The sequence below is a fragment of the Podarcis filfolensis genome (genome assembly GCF_964270895.1).
Source record: "Podarcis filfolensis genome assembly, chromosome: 2".
Classification (NCBI taxonomy): Eukaryota; Metazoa; Chordata; class Lepidosauria; order Squamata; family Lacertidae; genus Podarcis; species Podarcis filfolensis.
The window spans coordinates 19326642-19339785 of record NC_139605.1 but is presented as its reverse complement, the minus strand read 5'-3'; the positions used below and the strand labels follow the sequence as shown (position 1 = coordinate 19339785).

General features: G+C 46.5%; 1 protein-coding gene across 8 annotated transcripts in view; it reads right to left on the bottom strand.

The window, feature by feature from the left end:
• The window catches only part of SETD5 (SET domain containing 5), a 62302-nt gene that overhangs the window by 22085 nt on the left and 27073 nt on the right, over positions 1–13144 (bottom strand). For 5 of the 8 annotated variants that reach the window (XM_083600374.1, XM_083600373.1, XM_083600376.1 and 2 more), the window contains 13 exons: positions 10849–10954; positions 8931–9142; positions 8070–8128; positions 7569–7756; positions 6319–6357; positions 5590–5832; positions 5023–5171; positions 4715–4832; positions 4135–4244; positions 3644–3884; positions 3374–3454; positions 1022–1285; positions 18–338 (listed from right to left, as the gene is read on the bottom strand). In XM_083600374.1, coding sequence (XP_083456500.1) covers positions 18–338; positions 1022–1285; positions 3374–3454; positions 3644–3884; positions 4135–4244; positions 4715–4832; positions 5023–5171; positions 5590–5832; positions 6319–6357; positions 7569–7756; positions 8070–8128; positions 8931–9142; positions 10849–10954 — 2131 coding nt within the window. The remainder of the gene's footprint in view (positions 1–17; positions 339–1021; positions 1286–3373; positions 3455–3643; positions 3885–4134; positions 4245–4714; positions 4833–5022; positions 5172–5589; positions 5833–6318; positions 6358–7568; positions 7757–8069; positions 8129–8930; positions 9143–10848; positions 10955–13144) is intronic. The other 3 variants (XM_083600377.1, XM_083600380.1, XM_083600378.1) reach the window with 1 other exon arrangement.

The window sequence follows — 13144 nt, the reverse complement described above, 5'->3', positions numbered from 1 at the left end:
CCCTCAGTTGGATTTACCTTTTTCGTTTTGGGATACTTGAGTGCAGCCCGGCTGGCCTGTGTTCCTGCAACTGCAGCCACAGCTGGATCAGAACCCATCAACTGCTTCCCTTCTCCTGGACCCTCCACGCTGCTGACTTCCGCCGCCATTACTGTGCTCACAGCGTTTCCCTCCTCTGGAGCTGCTTGAGAGAGCTCAGCCTGCTGGGAGCTGGCTTGCTTTTGCCTTCTCAGTCGCTGTGCGGAACTACTCCGATAACGGGAAAACCGGCTTTTGGGTCGCGGCCTAGCTGGTTTTGACGGTGCCGTTTTAGAGACTGGTTTCTCTGCTGCCGTTTCCTGCAGAGCAAAGCCCAGTGTAAGCTATGCAATTATTGAGAACCTGCGCCTCTACACATTTGCTCTCAAACAGGAGCAGCCTGGTGAAATATATCTGTAAAGGTTTAATTCCTGGAGTGTAAAGGGAGGGTCAAGGGAGAATCTGGGATGCTAGTATTATTTGGGGGGTGGGGGAGTTTTACTTGCATCTGAATGCAATGCTCCCTCTAGAATACTGTTTTCACCCCTTGAAGCATTTGCCAAACAGGTGCCAGCTGGCATATTTTGAGTCCAATAAGAAGTGTCCAAGGGTGCCAGCACAACATGGTCTGTGAAAGTAACTGTGCTGATTTGTGGACAGCAATTCCATGCCAAAATATGGCCCCCGCCTTCCCTTGTGCTCTCAGCACGCCCAATGAAACGTGACTTCTTTCAAATCCAGCACATGTCTGGTAACACTGAAAATGCTACCAGTCAGGGGCTCACAACCAATTGTCATGTTGGATCAAGCCAATGGTCTAATGATATAATATATAATTACATTCCAGTGGACATTTTAATACAACAGGAAGGTTGAATTACACTTCCAGCATCTGGCAGCTGGAAGGATATCCTTTCTGAACATGGAGTTGCACACAGCAATTCCACTGTAATTCCCAAAGTTACTGGGGCTGAACCCTTGGCAGTTCTACCCTTCTTCTTACCCCGGCCTGTGAAGACCTCCGTGTGTTCACTCCAACGCTGCTGGCACTGGAAGGGGCACTTGGCACAGAAACACTTGAAGCCAAACTGCTCTCCTCAGTTTCATTTGGCTCAGCTTTTACTTCCTCCGGTTCTGGAGTCTCTGCCGTGACCACCACTTCTGCGTCTGTGCTGCTCCGATCCGAGGGGAGATCTCGCCTCCTCTTTCTTTTTTCCAGGTTCTCAAACACGTGCATGATGGCTTCTACCTTCCGATCTTCTCGGGTCTAGCCCAACCGAAGCACAAATCAAAGTCAGCAGAACAGGTACAAATGGGTAAAAAAAACCACGGCAGACCAGACAAGAAGGGAAGAAGGGGAAACACAACAGGATCAACAGTGGCAAACCAGAAGACATCCCAATAATGTCCCGCTTTCCATTCCTCGTGGATCAACTTGCCTGAGCACTGACCACACAGAACATGGGATGCTAGTTCTGTCAACTCAGAATACACTGATCTCAATGCAATTGCAATTCAGAACAGCATGGTCATGTGAAAATATTAGGTGCCTAGGATTAAAATGCATGTTACCCCTTGCCTCCCACACACACACACATTTATACTTAAGTCATTAAGCTGCTTGCTAAGTCATCTCTCACTTGCTTCTTCCTAACCCCCCCCCCCAACTTTAGGTCTTCCTCAACTGTACCTTCCTCTCAGGATATTCTGTGCTTTGGATTCTGCCTTTTGAATCAAAGTTTGGTTGTTGCTGTTTTTAAATTGATAATGAATATTCCACTTCTCTGTATAACCGTTTAAAGGACACTGTTTTATTTTTAAAGGCCGTGACAAGAAAGCACCTTGTTTCCAAGGCTACAGAAGCCCAACCGATGAAAGTGTGTGCTGCTCATATCCGTTTTAGCAGGAAATAAGAAAGAAGCAGTAGTAGTAGCCATTAGAATAACATAAAAAGATGGCTGTACAGACAATATATGCTCCAGGGGATTCAAAACAGTGATACAAGCAACAAGCTAGTGTTGCTGGTTGGGAAAATGCCAGCTCTTCCTCACCTCCCACCCTATTCAATCCTATCCCTCATATACATACACTGGTAAGGCTAACTGGACCAAGTTATATTTTTTCTTTGGCACTGATAGGCAGTGCTAAGATTCAAGGCGGGGAACTATTGCCATTTACCTTCTATTTCCTATGTCTGTAGGCTTCCTTTGAAGCTTCCTCATGTTGACTAACCTCTCTTCTTTTCTTGTCTGTCTATTCTTAGGTTCACGGATGAGAAGGAACTGCTGTTATCTGAGCTGCTGCCATTTTACTTCACTTTCAACAGCCATGGGGTAGTGCTTGAAAATATCAGGGCGCCAGCCACATTTCACAATAGGCCACCAGCCTTTTGTGAGGAAGTGGAGCTACCTGGTTGCCAGGTTTGCTGAATAACATCTCCATCTGGCTGGCTGGCACTGCTGCCATGCTGGGCCAGTCAGCTGGCTGGTGGGGCAGCACGGCAGCAAAAGAAATGCTTCTTTTGGTGCTGCGCTGCCCCGCAGAGCAGCTGATTCGCGGAGCAGCACAGCACCAAAAGAGGCACATCTTTTGGTGTTATGCTGCTGCATAGATCAGCTGATCTGCAGGGCGCTGAGGCATTCCGTACTGGCAACTGAAGCCTAGGTTAAAAGGTGCCATGTGGTTCCTAGCTTTTATATCTGTTTCTAACACTGCCATGGGGAGGACTAGGTGGTTGTTAAGATTTCTTAACAGGTTCCTGAATCAAGCCTGCTGAGCCCCTGACTCTGACTCCCTTCCACAAGTAATCTTCCTTTTGCATCTTTGTTTTGCAGGGCATCCTGCTGTTTCTCAGAAGCTTAACAAAGCTTTCCTTAGTAAGAAGATAGACCTGTAGTGGACAAGCGTCATGGAAGACAGCACACCCACTACTCTTGATCTTCCCTACAAATGCAAAGCCACAGGCATAGACTTAGTTCAAACAGGGCACTGGGGAGGCCCAACAGATCTGGCCAGTTTCCTGCTTGAACAGAGCATGGACACTATGTCCCAGAATCCTCTGCAGTGTGCAGGGTTCTGCTGCAGACAAGCCAACATGGAAAAGATTCCCTGAATGCAGACACTTTGAAAACCACTATTTTAAACCACATAATCAGAATCCATAGCCAACACGGCACCTGGGCTAGTGAAAACAGTAGCAACCCTGAAGAACAGGAGCAGAACAACAGTGCTGGCATGAGGGAGGCAGATCAGACTGGTTAACTAGACAACACTGTGTGAGAAGGCAACATAAAAACTCACTACCTATGGGAGGGACTGCACCCATTACAAAAAAGAGAGAGGAAAAGATACTTGCCCGTCTGTTCTGAGTGAGACCTCCCTGCTCATCCGCAGTGGCTTCTTTCTCCTCTTCTTGCTTCTCTTCTTTGTCTGCAACCTGAAATGTGAGAGAATGGACCTCAGCAGCAGTCACAGCTGCAAAAAGATATGGGACAATTACCGTGAACGTCCAGCATTTCACTGGGGCTGGGGCTGCTCTGTGCCCAGGGAAGTCACTCCCTCTGGGAACAAGTTCCTCCAGAGTTAGTGACCAACACTCAATGCTATAGGATGGTGGAGACTTTACCTCATTATCACTGGCTGCAGCAAGTCCCTCAGGGACTTCCTCTGGCTGTGGATTGCTGTTCTCATCTGATGCAGCTTCCCGCTGCTCCAGCTCCTTCCGACGAGCTTTCCGACGCCTGGTCTCTGCTCCAATCAGAGTGTCTAGAACAGGTGGAGGCAGCTGTTCTACAGTGTTTGGGCTCCGTTTCTGCACAGGGCAACTCCGGTTTCCCTTGTGACAGGCACAATCCACTTTATAGTTGCTGCCCCATCACAAAAGACACAGAATATATTAGTATCGCTTCACAATGTCTTGAGAAACAATACGTAAGTATACCTTTGAGCTAAATGTCTAGGAAAGAGATGGGGGAACTGCTCCCATTATGACCTTTACCACCCGAGAGGCTGAGAATGTAATTTGACAACAAAAAACAAAAAGCAGGGGCACAAATGAAAAGGTCAGTACTGAGGGAAGAAGGGCAAGCCTCCAATAAGCAAGTAACAAACGCTCACCAGTTATTGTACTCATAGTCAAAAGCAATGGTGACCTCTGCATCCTTGGCAATGGACGTAACAGCATAAATGCACAGGTGAATCATCCCACCTGCTATCACATGGCGAACCTTCAACACACAAACAGAAACGTTACAATCCCAAAAATCAAGCATGTGCCACACTGCAAAAGCTGAGTTTCAATGAAGTAGCAGCAAAGCCAGCCTCTTTAAGCAACTGTTGGTTTAGAACAACCAAGCTGTGAAGCATGATGTATACATTTGAGACTAAAAGGATTTGCTTTGCTAGGTAGGGAATTCTGAATTCTGTCAAGGATTGGGATACTTGATGGAGAATGCAGGACAGATGGACCAAAATTCCACCTGCTGAAGACCACAACGTCCAAGTGTTTGTCCTTCTGAGGCTACTGGTAAAATATTCTGCAGGATCAATATTGTATAAAGGGACTTCATCTGAGGATCCAGCACTTTTGGGCTGGTGGGGCAATCTTTGTTTGAAGTCGTGGCCGACCACAAACTCAACCAATACGAGCCAAATCTTCACACCTATCAAAATGCCAAACACCACAGCAACCACTTACCTCTGCATTTGGTGTACAGGAGCGCCTGATGAATCTAGCGTCATTGCCAAAAGTCCGAGCATCCACACACATCTCAACACTGTTAAACTTGGAGTAGAACAGCACAAAGGGATACGGCCTAAGGAAGGAAGAACAGCACTTGTAACCTTGATGGCAAACACAGCTAAGCCTACAAGGCATCCGTGGAGCGCTGGACGCACCACTGCATAACGCATATTCATTCATAAAACCAATCGATTGTGGGGAACCCTCCCACCCACAGCAGCCCCCAAAACGGTTCCACTTTTCAGACCGCTCAGCATTCTTACTTTTTGAAGAAGTGCCCATTGACCTCGAACTGTTGCCGCAGCATCACTTTCCCACGGTACTCAATTATAAGAGTGTCCACAGCCAGATCTCTGGCCGCCCTCAGGATCTTCCGGTGCTTCTGAACCCGCGTCACTCTCCCTAGCTGCAGCTGCCAAGTTAAGAGAGAGAATTTAGGACCCACACCACAGAGGGAAGGTCCATGTGTATGGCTGCATTTGTTAAAAGCAGCTGAGCAACCAGGGTCTGAGATCACTGGCCATATTTAATTGTCTACCAGAATGCATGAACTGAAGTAGCAGACATGCTCAAGGTAGCATTGCTGGCCAGACCAGGAATATTTTATACCTGAAAAGAATCTTATCTAATGAGCCAGGAAAGGAGGACGGGGAGAGAAGGACTGTCGTTTCATACCTCCCCGAGCTTCACCTTATCTGCTCTCCCCTATGTATAAGCTTGCTTGCATCTAGAGGCAAAAGAGCATCTTTCAAACCTGGGCCTTATCAATGACCCACCACCCTGGCATGCAGCCAACTGGCCTACCGCCACTTTGGGGTCTACTTGTTTACCTGCATCTGAGAGCCAATGACAGTGTTGTTACAGAACAGCTCTGTCTTATTGATTGTGTCCAGCACAGCCGCCTTGCCCACAAACTCTTTATTGGCATTTAGATGGTGCTCCAGGAGGTTCTGTACATCCGCGCTGTATTGGTTAGTGAAGGCTTCTTCATACTGATCGGTCCAGAGCCTTATGCGGTTTTCCCACCCCTCTGCCGTATTCTCATCCAGGGCATGGGCTTCTGAAGGAGAGTTCTGTACCAAAAGGGAGTCAGTTCAATGTCTATACGGCATAAGGGCTCTGTGAAAAGCACTTGGGCTGCTTGTGGTGACAGAGCAGCCTATAACTAGGAAAATAACAATCTAACTCTGTGTGATCCTTCTCCTCAGCCAGCTGGTTGGTGGCATTTTCAAAGTTCTCCCCATCCTGGGCTCTACTCAAGGAGCCTCAGGTAACCAGCACAACAGTACTTGAGCCCGTTCCAACCACATAGCTTAGAAAACTAGTGAGCTCTTCAACATCTCTGTTCTTCAACATCCCTGCCATGCACACCTAAGTCCTTTAAATGTGCACCTGTCTCAACAATAATGCCACAACCATCTTGAACCAGGTCAAAGGATAGCCATGCAGTTTCATACATGCTGATGGGCTCAGTAGTCCTTGAGAACAAAATCAGGAGTCATTAACTGCGTTACAGGCATGAAACTATATTCTGGGATCAGGTGTGTGGCTTAACTCACCTTCATCCGCAAAGACTTCCGTGAACCTTCTCTAAAAGCCTGTTGAAAGAGTAAGACAAACGACCATCAGTATTTTTGCCCTATATATCTGTGCTCATTCATGCTAAATAAGGGGCACAGCTGCAAAACTGCAACAAGGACTAGAAGAAAAACTGATCCCAGTGTACTTTCAATGGTAGACTCCCCCACCTCCCTAAAGGGTTGGCTGCCTTTTCCAGAACCTCCCTTGGTGGCAAGCACGGATTGCTGCAGCTTTGGCCAAATAGCACTTCCACAAAGCAAAGAACAGGCTCTGAAAGAAGAGCAGAGTATACACAATTATGCCACCCTAAAATCTTTCTGTGGGTATCAAACAGCAAAATGAAGTTCCCAAATAAAAACACTTCCAAATATCAAGAGTCCCTTCAAAGTAAGAAGAGGGCTGCTGCTTAAGAATTACTTTAATATACATTATTTTTGTTAGCTTATGCAGCAGAGAATCATGTAAAATGTGTAGAATATTAACCAAAAAGTAACTTTTATAAACGAATTTGCTTTGTAGGAACAATTCTTCTGTATATGCACAATATTTATCAGCCAGATTTTGCTGCATCCAAACCCCCAGTTTTCCACCCATGGGTCTCTATATCTGAAGTCTGAACATTGTGCGGTAAAGGAACCAAAGATCATATATGCATTGGGGGGGGTGTCAATTTGAAATGGAAAAAATTAAATGCAAGTCATTTCTTGATGTTGTATGATTAAAATACTATTGTTGTTCTTATTAAGTGGCCGATGCTTAGCATTCATTTTTTTACTTGATGCTGATTGGCTAGAATGCTGGGAGTCAGAAGTCAGTTTAGTTCTTACTAATTCAATAATACTAGGTTTGTATCTCTGTAAGTAAGACGCATGTAGAGTCCTTTGGGGTTGTTGGTGTGGTTTTGTTGTTGTTGTTCAAACGACTGCTTAAGCAATCAGAAAAGCCCTCCCTTCCCCCACAGTTGCAGCCCTGCCTGAGCTGTGGGCATGGTGGCACAATTCCACTTCAGACATTGGTGGAACACATTGTCACTGTTCTTGTTCGTTTTGTCCACGGCATCTGTCCCCCCCACCCCACTCCACAAAAAAACCCAGAAGGAGATCATCATCATGATATGGAAGGCTGCATACCAATAAGGAGGAGATTAGAGGAAAACGGCCAGACATCCTCCCCAACACTTACTTAGTTAACTGGCTGGAGTCGCCGACAGCCATATCTATTGACATACCTTGATTTTTTTGGCTTTTGGTGCCGTGCGAGTTCTCTCTGTATTTCTTTTCCTCTTTTTGGGTTTGGTTCTGCAGACCCGATTGACGGTCAGAGTGATGCTCGTAGGGGTGTGTTGTGTAGCAGTGTACAACACTGTGGAGGGAGAGAGCTCCTCGTCCCAGCTCTCAGTTGCACTGCTGTCCCCGCCTGCCATGAAAAACGTCTTGTTAGCAACTTCCCATTTGTTCTGAAAAAACTTGTGCCTGCCCTGTCCCACCCCGGTGAGTTAACATTGCACTCTTCTCCCCAAAAGGCTGCAAGGAGCCATCATCTTCCACTCACAGTGGCAACTTGCTTTGCGCTTGCCCCCTTCAGCTCTTCCAATGTACCTACCCTATACTCTTGAGATCTCAGGTAAACTGGGAAAGATGACAAAGAGAGGCAATGAGACACAGAGCACTCTCGCTGCATCAGGGCACCCGCTCATTCAAATCCCGCGAGCCTGGGGGCACTAACTCACCTGACACGTTGTCTTGCTTCCTCCGACGAAGTCTGATCACTTTCCCTCGGCTAAGCCCCCTGCAAAAGGACAACAGAAACCAAAAGTTGGCATTATTAAGGGTTATATTGCTTAACTAACTTTGGGTCTTCAGCGGAACACCAGATCACCTGACATCAAAGTGTTATATAAAGATAAAATGAATTTAATGGCCACGTCTCGGCTTCACACATTCATGTCCAAGGCCATCGCTTCAGCAAATAATGGGCTGTGCGCCCAGTGCAATATCCACGTTCTCAAGAACCCCATCTTTCAAGTTACAGAAAGACCGCATTCTTGGCCCTCGTAAGTGTGGAAATAAGCCTACAGTGTGTGAAAGCAGAGCCACTGAAATGCTCTGGACCAGTGATGGCCCGGAAGGACAGGAAAGGGGAAAGACGTCAGATCTCATGTTCCTTATGACCCCCAAGCCCCCTTCTGCTGCTTGCCAAACTCTGAAGAAGTTCCATCTCTCCTTCGCTATTACTCTTTCACCATTGCATTAGAAGCACCTAACTTCATGGAGAGTTTCAGACACACTCCACTGAGCATAAGGTATGATTATTTAACCAACTGCATTTGGTCAGCTCAAACAAATCACTTTTAGACAATCTGACACTGGTACTATTTATTTGATCTGATGAACTTGCAGGATTTGGCTCCGGCATTGTGAAAATGTGCGTGTTGATTTTGTGTAAGTCAGCTCCTTTGCTGCAGCGAAGGCTGGACCAATTGAAGGTAAAGAAAATGGTCCACTGAGCAATCAGGAAGCCTCTTTAAACATTCTCCCCACCCCACCCCTCGTTTTCCCATGTATGAGGCTGCCTACAGGCAAGAACTTACCTGCACTTCTCACATTTGATGAGGAAACCATCTTGGGAGAGACTACAGTGACACCAGCTAGGAATAGACTCTGCTTCTGAAGAACTCTCTGTGTCCCCAGAATTCTCCTCATCGTGAGAGTGTAGGCCATTCAGTTCTGCACGAGGGATGATGGTCTGGACAGGGGGAGAAGCAGGAGGGGTCGGAGGAGGAGGGGCTCCGTAATTATGATCCTGAAAACAAACATTTGCATCAGTTCTATTTTGAATGCGGGGGAGGAGAGCAAGAGGCATGACTTTACACAACATGTGAGCCCTAACACACTTCCAAAACCTACCCACCACCACATGCACAGATTTGAGGAGCGACAGGAACTCTGGCTAACAGAGCAAGGACCTACAACTTTGGACTCTCTCTAGAACTGGGCGGAGCAATTGTTTTCTCAGTCCAACCACAGATAAAGAAAGCCCTGATATCCAGGTGTCTTAGCAAAATATACTAACACTGATTTGAACTACCTATGCTTGTGCTAATGGAAACAAAACCACACTACCCACGCATAAGAAAGAAGTACCAGCAATCTCAAAGGAAATCAGGAGCTTGCAACAAGTACCAAAAAAATCTGCAGGGAAAACGCCTCAAACAGTTCTATGCTATCTCTTAAAGGCACAAAATGTGGAGACTAAGGGGAGAAAATGGCAACCGGGTGGGATGCAGGGGGAGAATGGAGTGTCTGGAACCAGAAGACAGAGAAACATGTATGCATATGTATAAGGTAGAAATAAGCATCTCAATGTCTGGATACATCATTTTCTGGTTCAAAGAAGTTATTTTAAACTGTCCCCAAGTTTGGAATGAGAGCTGCTCACAGATATTGACAGAGAAATTCAATAATTTAATGCGTTTGGGGTTCAGCATAAGTATACCCACTCCACCTCCTCAAACCCCCAAAATGGAGAAAATGCCCCCAAACTATCCAGTGAGGACTGAGCATTCTCAATGGGCACGAAATACTGGCTGGCTGACAGGTGTAGACAGGGTGGCGGTGATGGAGAATGAAAAACGATGGAATGGGATAGCTGAAAACCTGAGCCAGCACACTCCACACCATAACATTTCCTTGCAGGTCCCTCTTGCTTTTCTTAAGGCAGAGACCTGCCTCTGTATGCAAGCATTCTGCACTGTTAAGCACAGAAAAACTGCAAGCTGTCTTTCAAACTGGCTTGATTCTGAAACCTATGCTTTCAACTTTCAAAATACTGGGGCTTATCAATACACTTTTGGGGGAGGGGCGAGGGGTACTTCATTAGAAAAATATACCTGCAATGGGTAGGTCTACCCTAGGTAGTAGTTTCTATGAGCAGTCAGTGCTAAAGACCAAAAAGGGAAAAAGAGATGTCCCCCCTCACCTTCTAGTCCAAGCTTGCATTTAACAACTCACTCGGCAGGCAAAGGAGGCCAGGTATTCAATGCAGGTGAACAAACAGGCCCATCACTCTGTCCTCCTCCTCCTCCACCAGCCAGTTTGCCTTCTGTGCTGGTCACAGTGGAAAGGCGGCCCTTCCTCTGTGACTGGCACACGGCGGAAGAGCGGTAGACCACTCCTCCTCTTGCCAGCTCCCTCGGCCGAAGGCTTTCTTTTAACACTGTCTTGCTAAGAGGCGGGTAGCCTATGTTCTCATGCCGGCTGATTTTCTGGAAATGCAGTAACTTTGTGGGCTTGTTTACTAGGCTGTTCTAGTCCCATGCTTCCCTTTCGCAGTAAGTTGTCTGCAAGCACTAAACAAACACAAACGCGGGGCTAGAAATTCAGTACCCATGTGTCACTTGGCAATGCTGCCGTCCTCAAAGAAGATATACAGCTCAATCATGCACAAGCCAGGGAGAGGGGATGGGTAAAATAGATGAGTCGGCTGCAGATAAGAGAGACGGTACTCACTGCATAAGGCAGCCCTCGGTAGCTGTGCCTCTGGGAGGCCCCGTAGCCATGACTTGCATACACATTTTTCTCACCAACAGCTGGGCTAGCTTCCACAGACTCTGGGCTGCAGAAAGGGCCAAGAGCAGAACCAATCAGTAGAGGAAGTGGTTCTTTGAAGAAAAAAATTAGCCAGGTCTTAGCAGTTTCTCTCATGCCACACAGATATCCGGCCGAGAATGGACATACCTTTTCTGAGGGGCAAGTGAGGTATGGGATCCATGAAGGCCGGATTCTGCATAAAGCAGGGGCTAGGGAAGGGCGAGTGACTGGCAGCTGCCTCAAAATGAGGCATCCCGGATAAGCAATACGAGCAACCCTGCTTCAGCAAGAGGCAACAGGAAGGAAAAAGCTGCTGACAATGCTGCTCGCTGGATTATTCTGCTAGCTGTTCATTTCACTTTAAACCCTTCGTGGATTTGCTCCTCCTCCTGATCCCCACTCAACTCTATGCAATTTGAGATCACCGCGCCACAGCCTCAGACTTTAAATGGCAATACCTTTCAGGCCACAACGTCTACATACTGCTGCTTCAAATGCAATGAGTTACTCAATACAGATAGGAGCCGAGACACAATTTTCTAGTGATGGGAGCTCTTGAGAGTACTCGACAAAAATAGGCCAAGAGCTACAGGAATATCTATGACCTGGATCGGAAGGAACTCCGGACAAACTAAAATATTCAGGATACCCTGCTTTCTTATAGGATGATGCGGTGAATTCCCAACTAATTACTGACCGAAAATTGCAATTTTCCACCACAAGGTGGCAGAAAAAAATCGACTCAGAATATGGTACTGTACAAAATGGGCAATTAGTGCAAGGCTGTGGGAGTCCTTGTTATAGAAAAGGAAACAGGAAAAGCGTAGGTGATGAAGCCAAAGCCTTGATGCCAGAAGGAGAAATTGCTCTCTTTGGAAGGAGGGGGGAGGACTAAGAGGAGGAGGAGCTGCCGCTGCAAGCACACATTAAGGATATGGTTCAGGAAATGTCCTTTCTGCAACTGCATTCAACTTTCAAAAGCTACAGCCAGGAAGAGGACGGGTGGCCACACGGTACTTGCTTATTTGAACTCCTGTCTCTACAAGATGACCGCAAACTCCTCATTCCTAACTACTGCTCTGTTGTGCTAAATTAAATTACAGATATCTTCAAAACAGTGGGACTGGTAAAACCAGCAACTCCTCTACCTATAGAAGCTTAATCTTGAATCAATGTGTTCCTTTCTTGATACCCTACTAACAAAGTAGCCTTTCCATGCCCATTTCCATATCCTGGTCTACTTTTGCATCCCAAGTCCCTGGAGTTTGCTCTTGAAAATTAATACAACTCAAGCAGAGACCCTTCTTCAAACTGTGGCTACTCTTTGGCCATGAAGGCTTGGTGGCACATGATAGCAGAGCAAACGTTGACTCGCAGACCCTTTACCTACATGCATCTGAAGTCTAGTGCTATGAAACAATCTTAACATAGCTGCTTCTACCTCCACGCTCCCAAGGAGGGCAAGGACAGGACGGGTAACAGCTACAGCCTTTTCAGGGCTCTATATATAAGAAGACAGAACGCAAGGCCACTGCAACCTGACAGTATCATGGAATGTGATCCTAAACATTCCCAGTAAAACAAAACACAAAAAACTGTCATCAAAACAAGAAGACCTGACAGAAATAGCTATGAAGTGAGACGTATATTCAGAACAGATCTAACATTAGACAGGAAACAAAGTAAAGGACATTTATTTTGTAGTGAGCTTATTTGCTGAGAATACTCCAGATGCAGTATGATTGAAGCTGAGCTGGACAGGTGCTCAACAAAGCCTGATCAGGTCCGTGGTATGAAACAAAACCAGACACGATATACTACACCGTGTATCCAGATACACAAAAAGATGCAGGAAAAAGGAGTGTTTCATGAATGCTAGCGCCTCACAAAAGCCCACCAAACAGAGGCCAGATACACAGAGCTTTCAGTGTCTCCTGAGTACAGTCTGTCAAGCAGGTGGTTCAAACAGTGTGTCTGGCCCTTCACAGTGCTCCATTCTTGGGAGAAATCGCTGAAGACAAGTGCAGGAGCACAGAACAGCATCAGCAAGGCATGACCCTCTTTCCATGCCTGACTAAGCTCAACGATCAGTTCAACTCCAGGCATCTTCCTTCCTGTAGTGTAGACACTTCATTTGGGTTTTGGCGCAGGAAGTTTCCCACAAGCTACCTTACAAGCCTCCCTCGGGAAAAGAGCCACACTAAAGGGGTGAAAA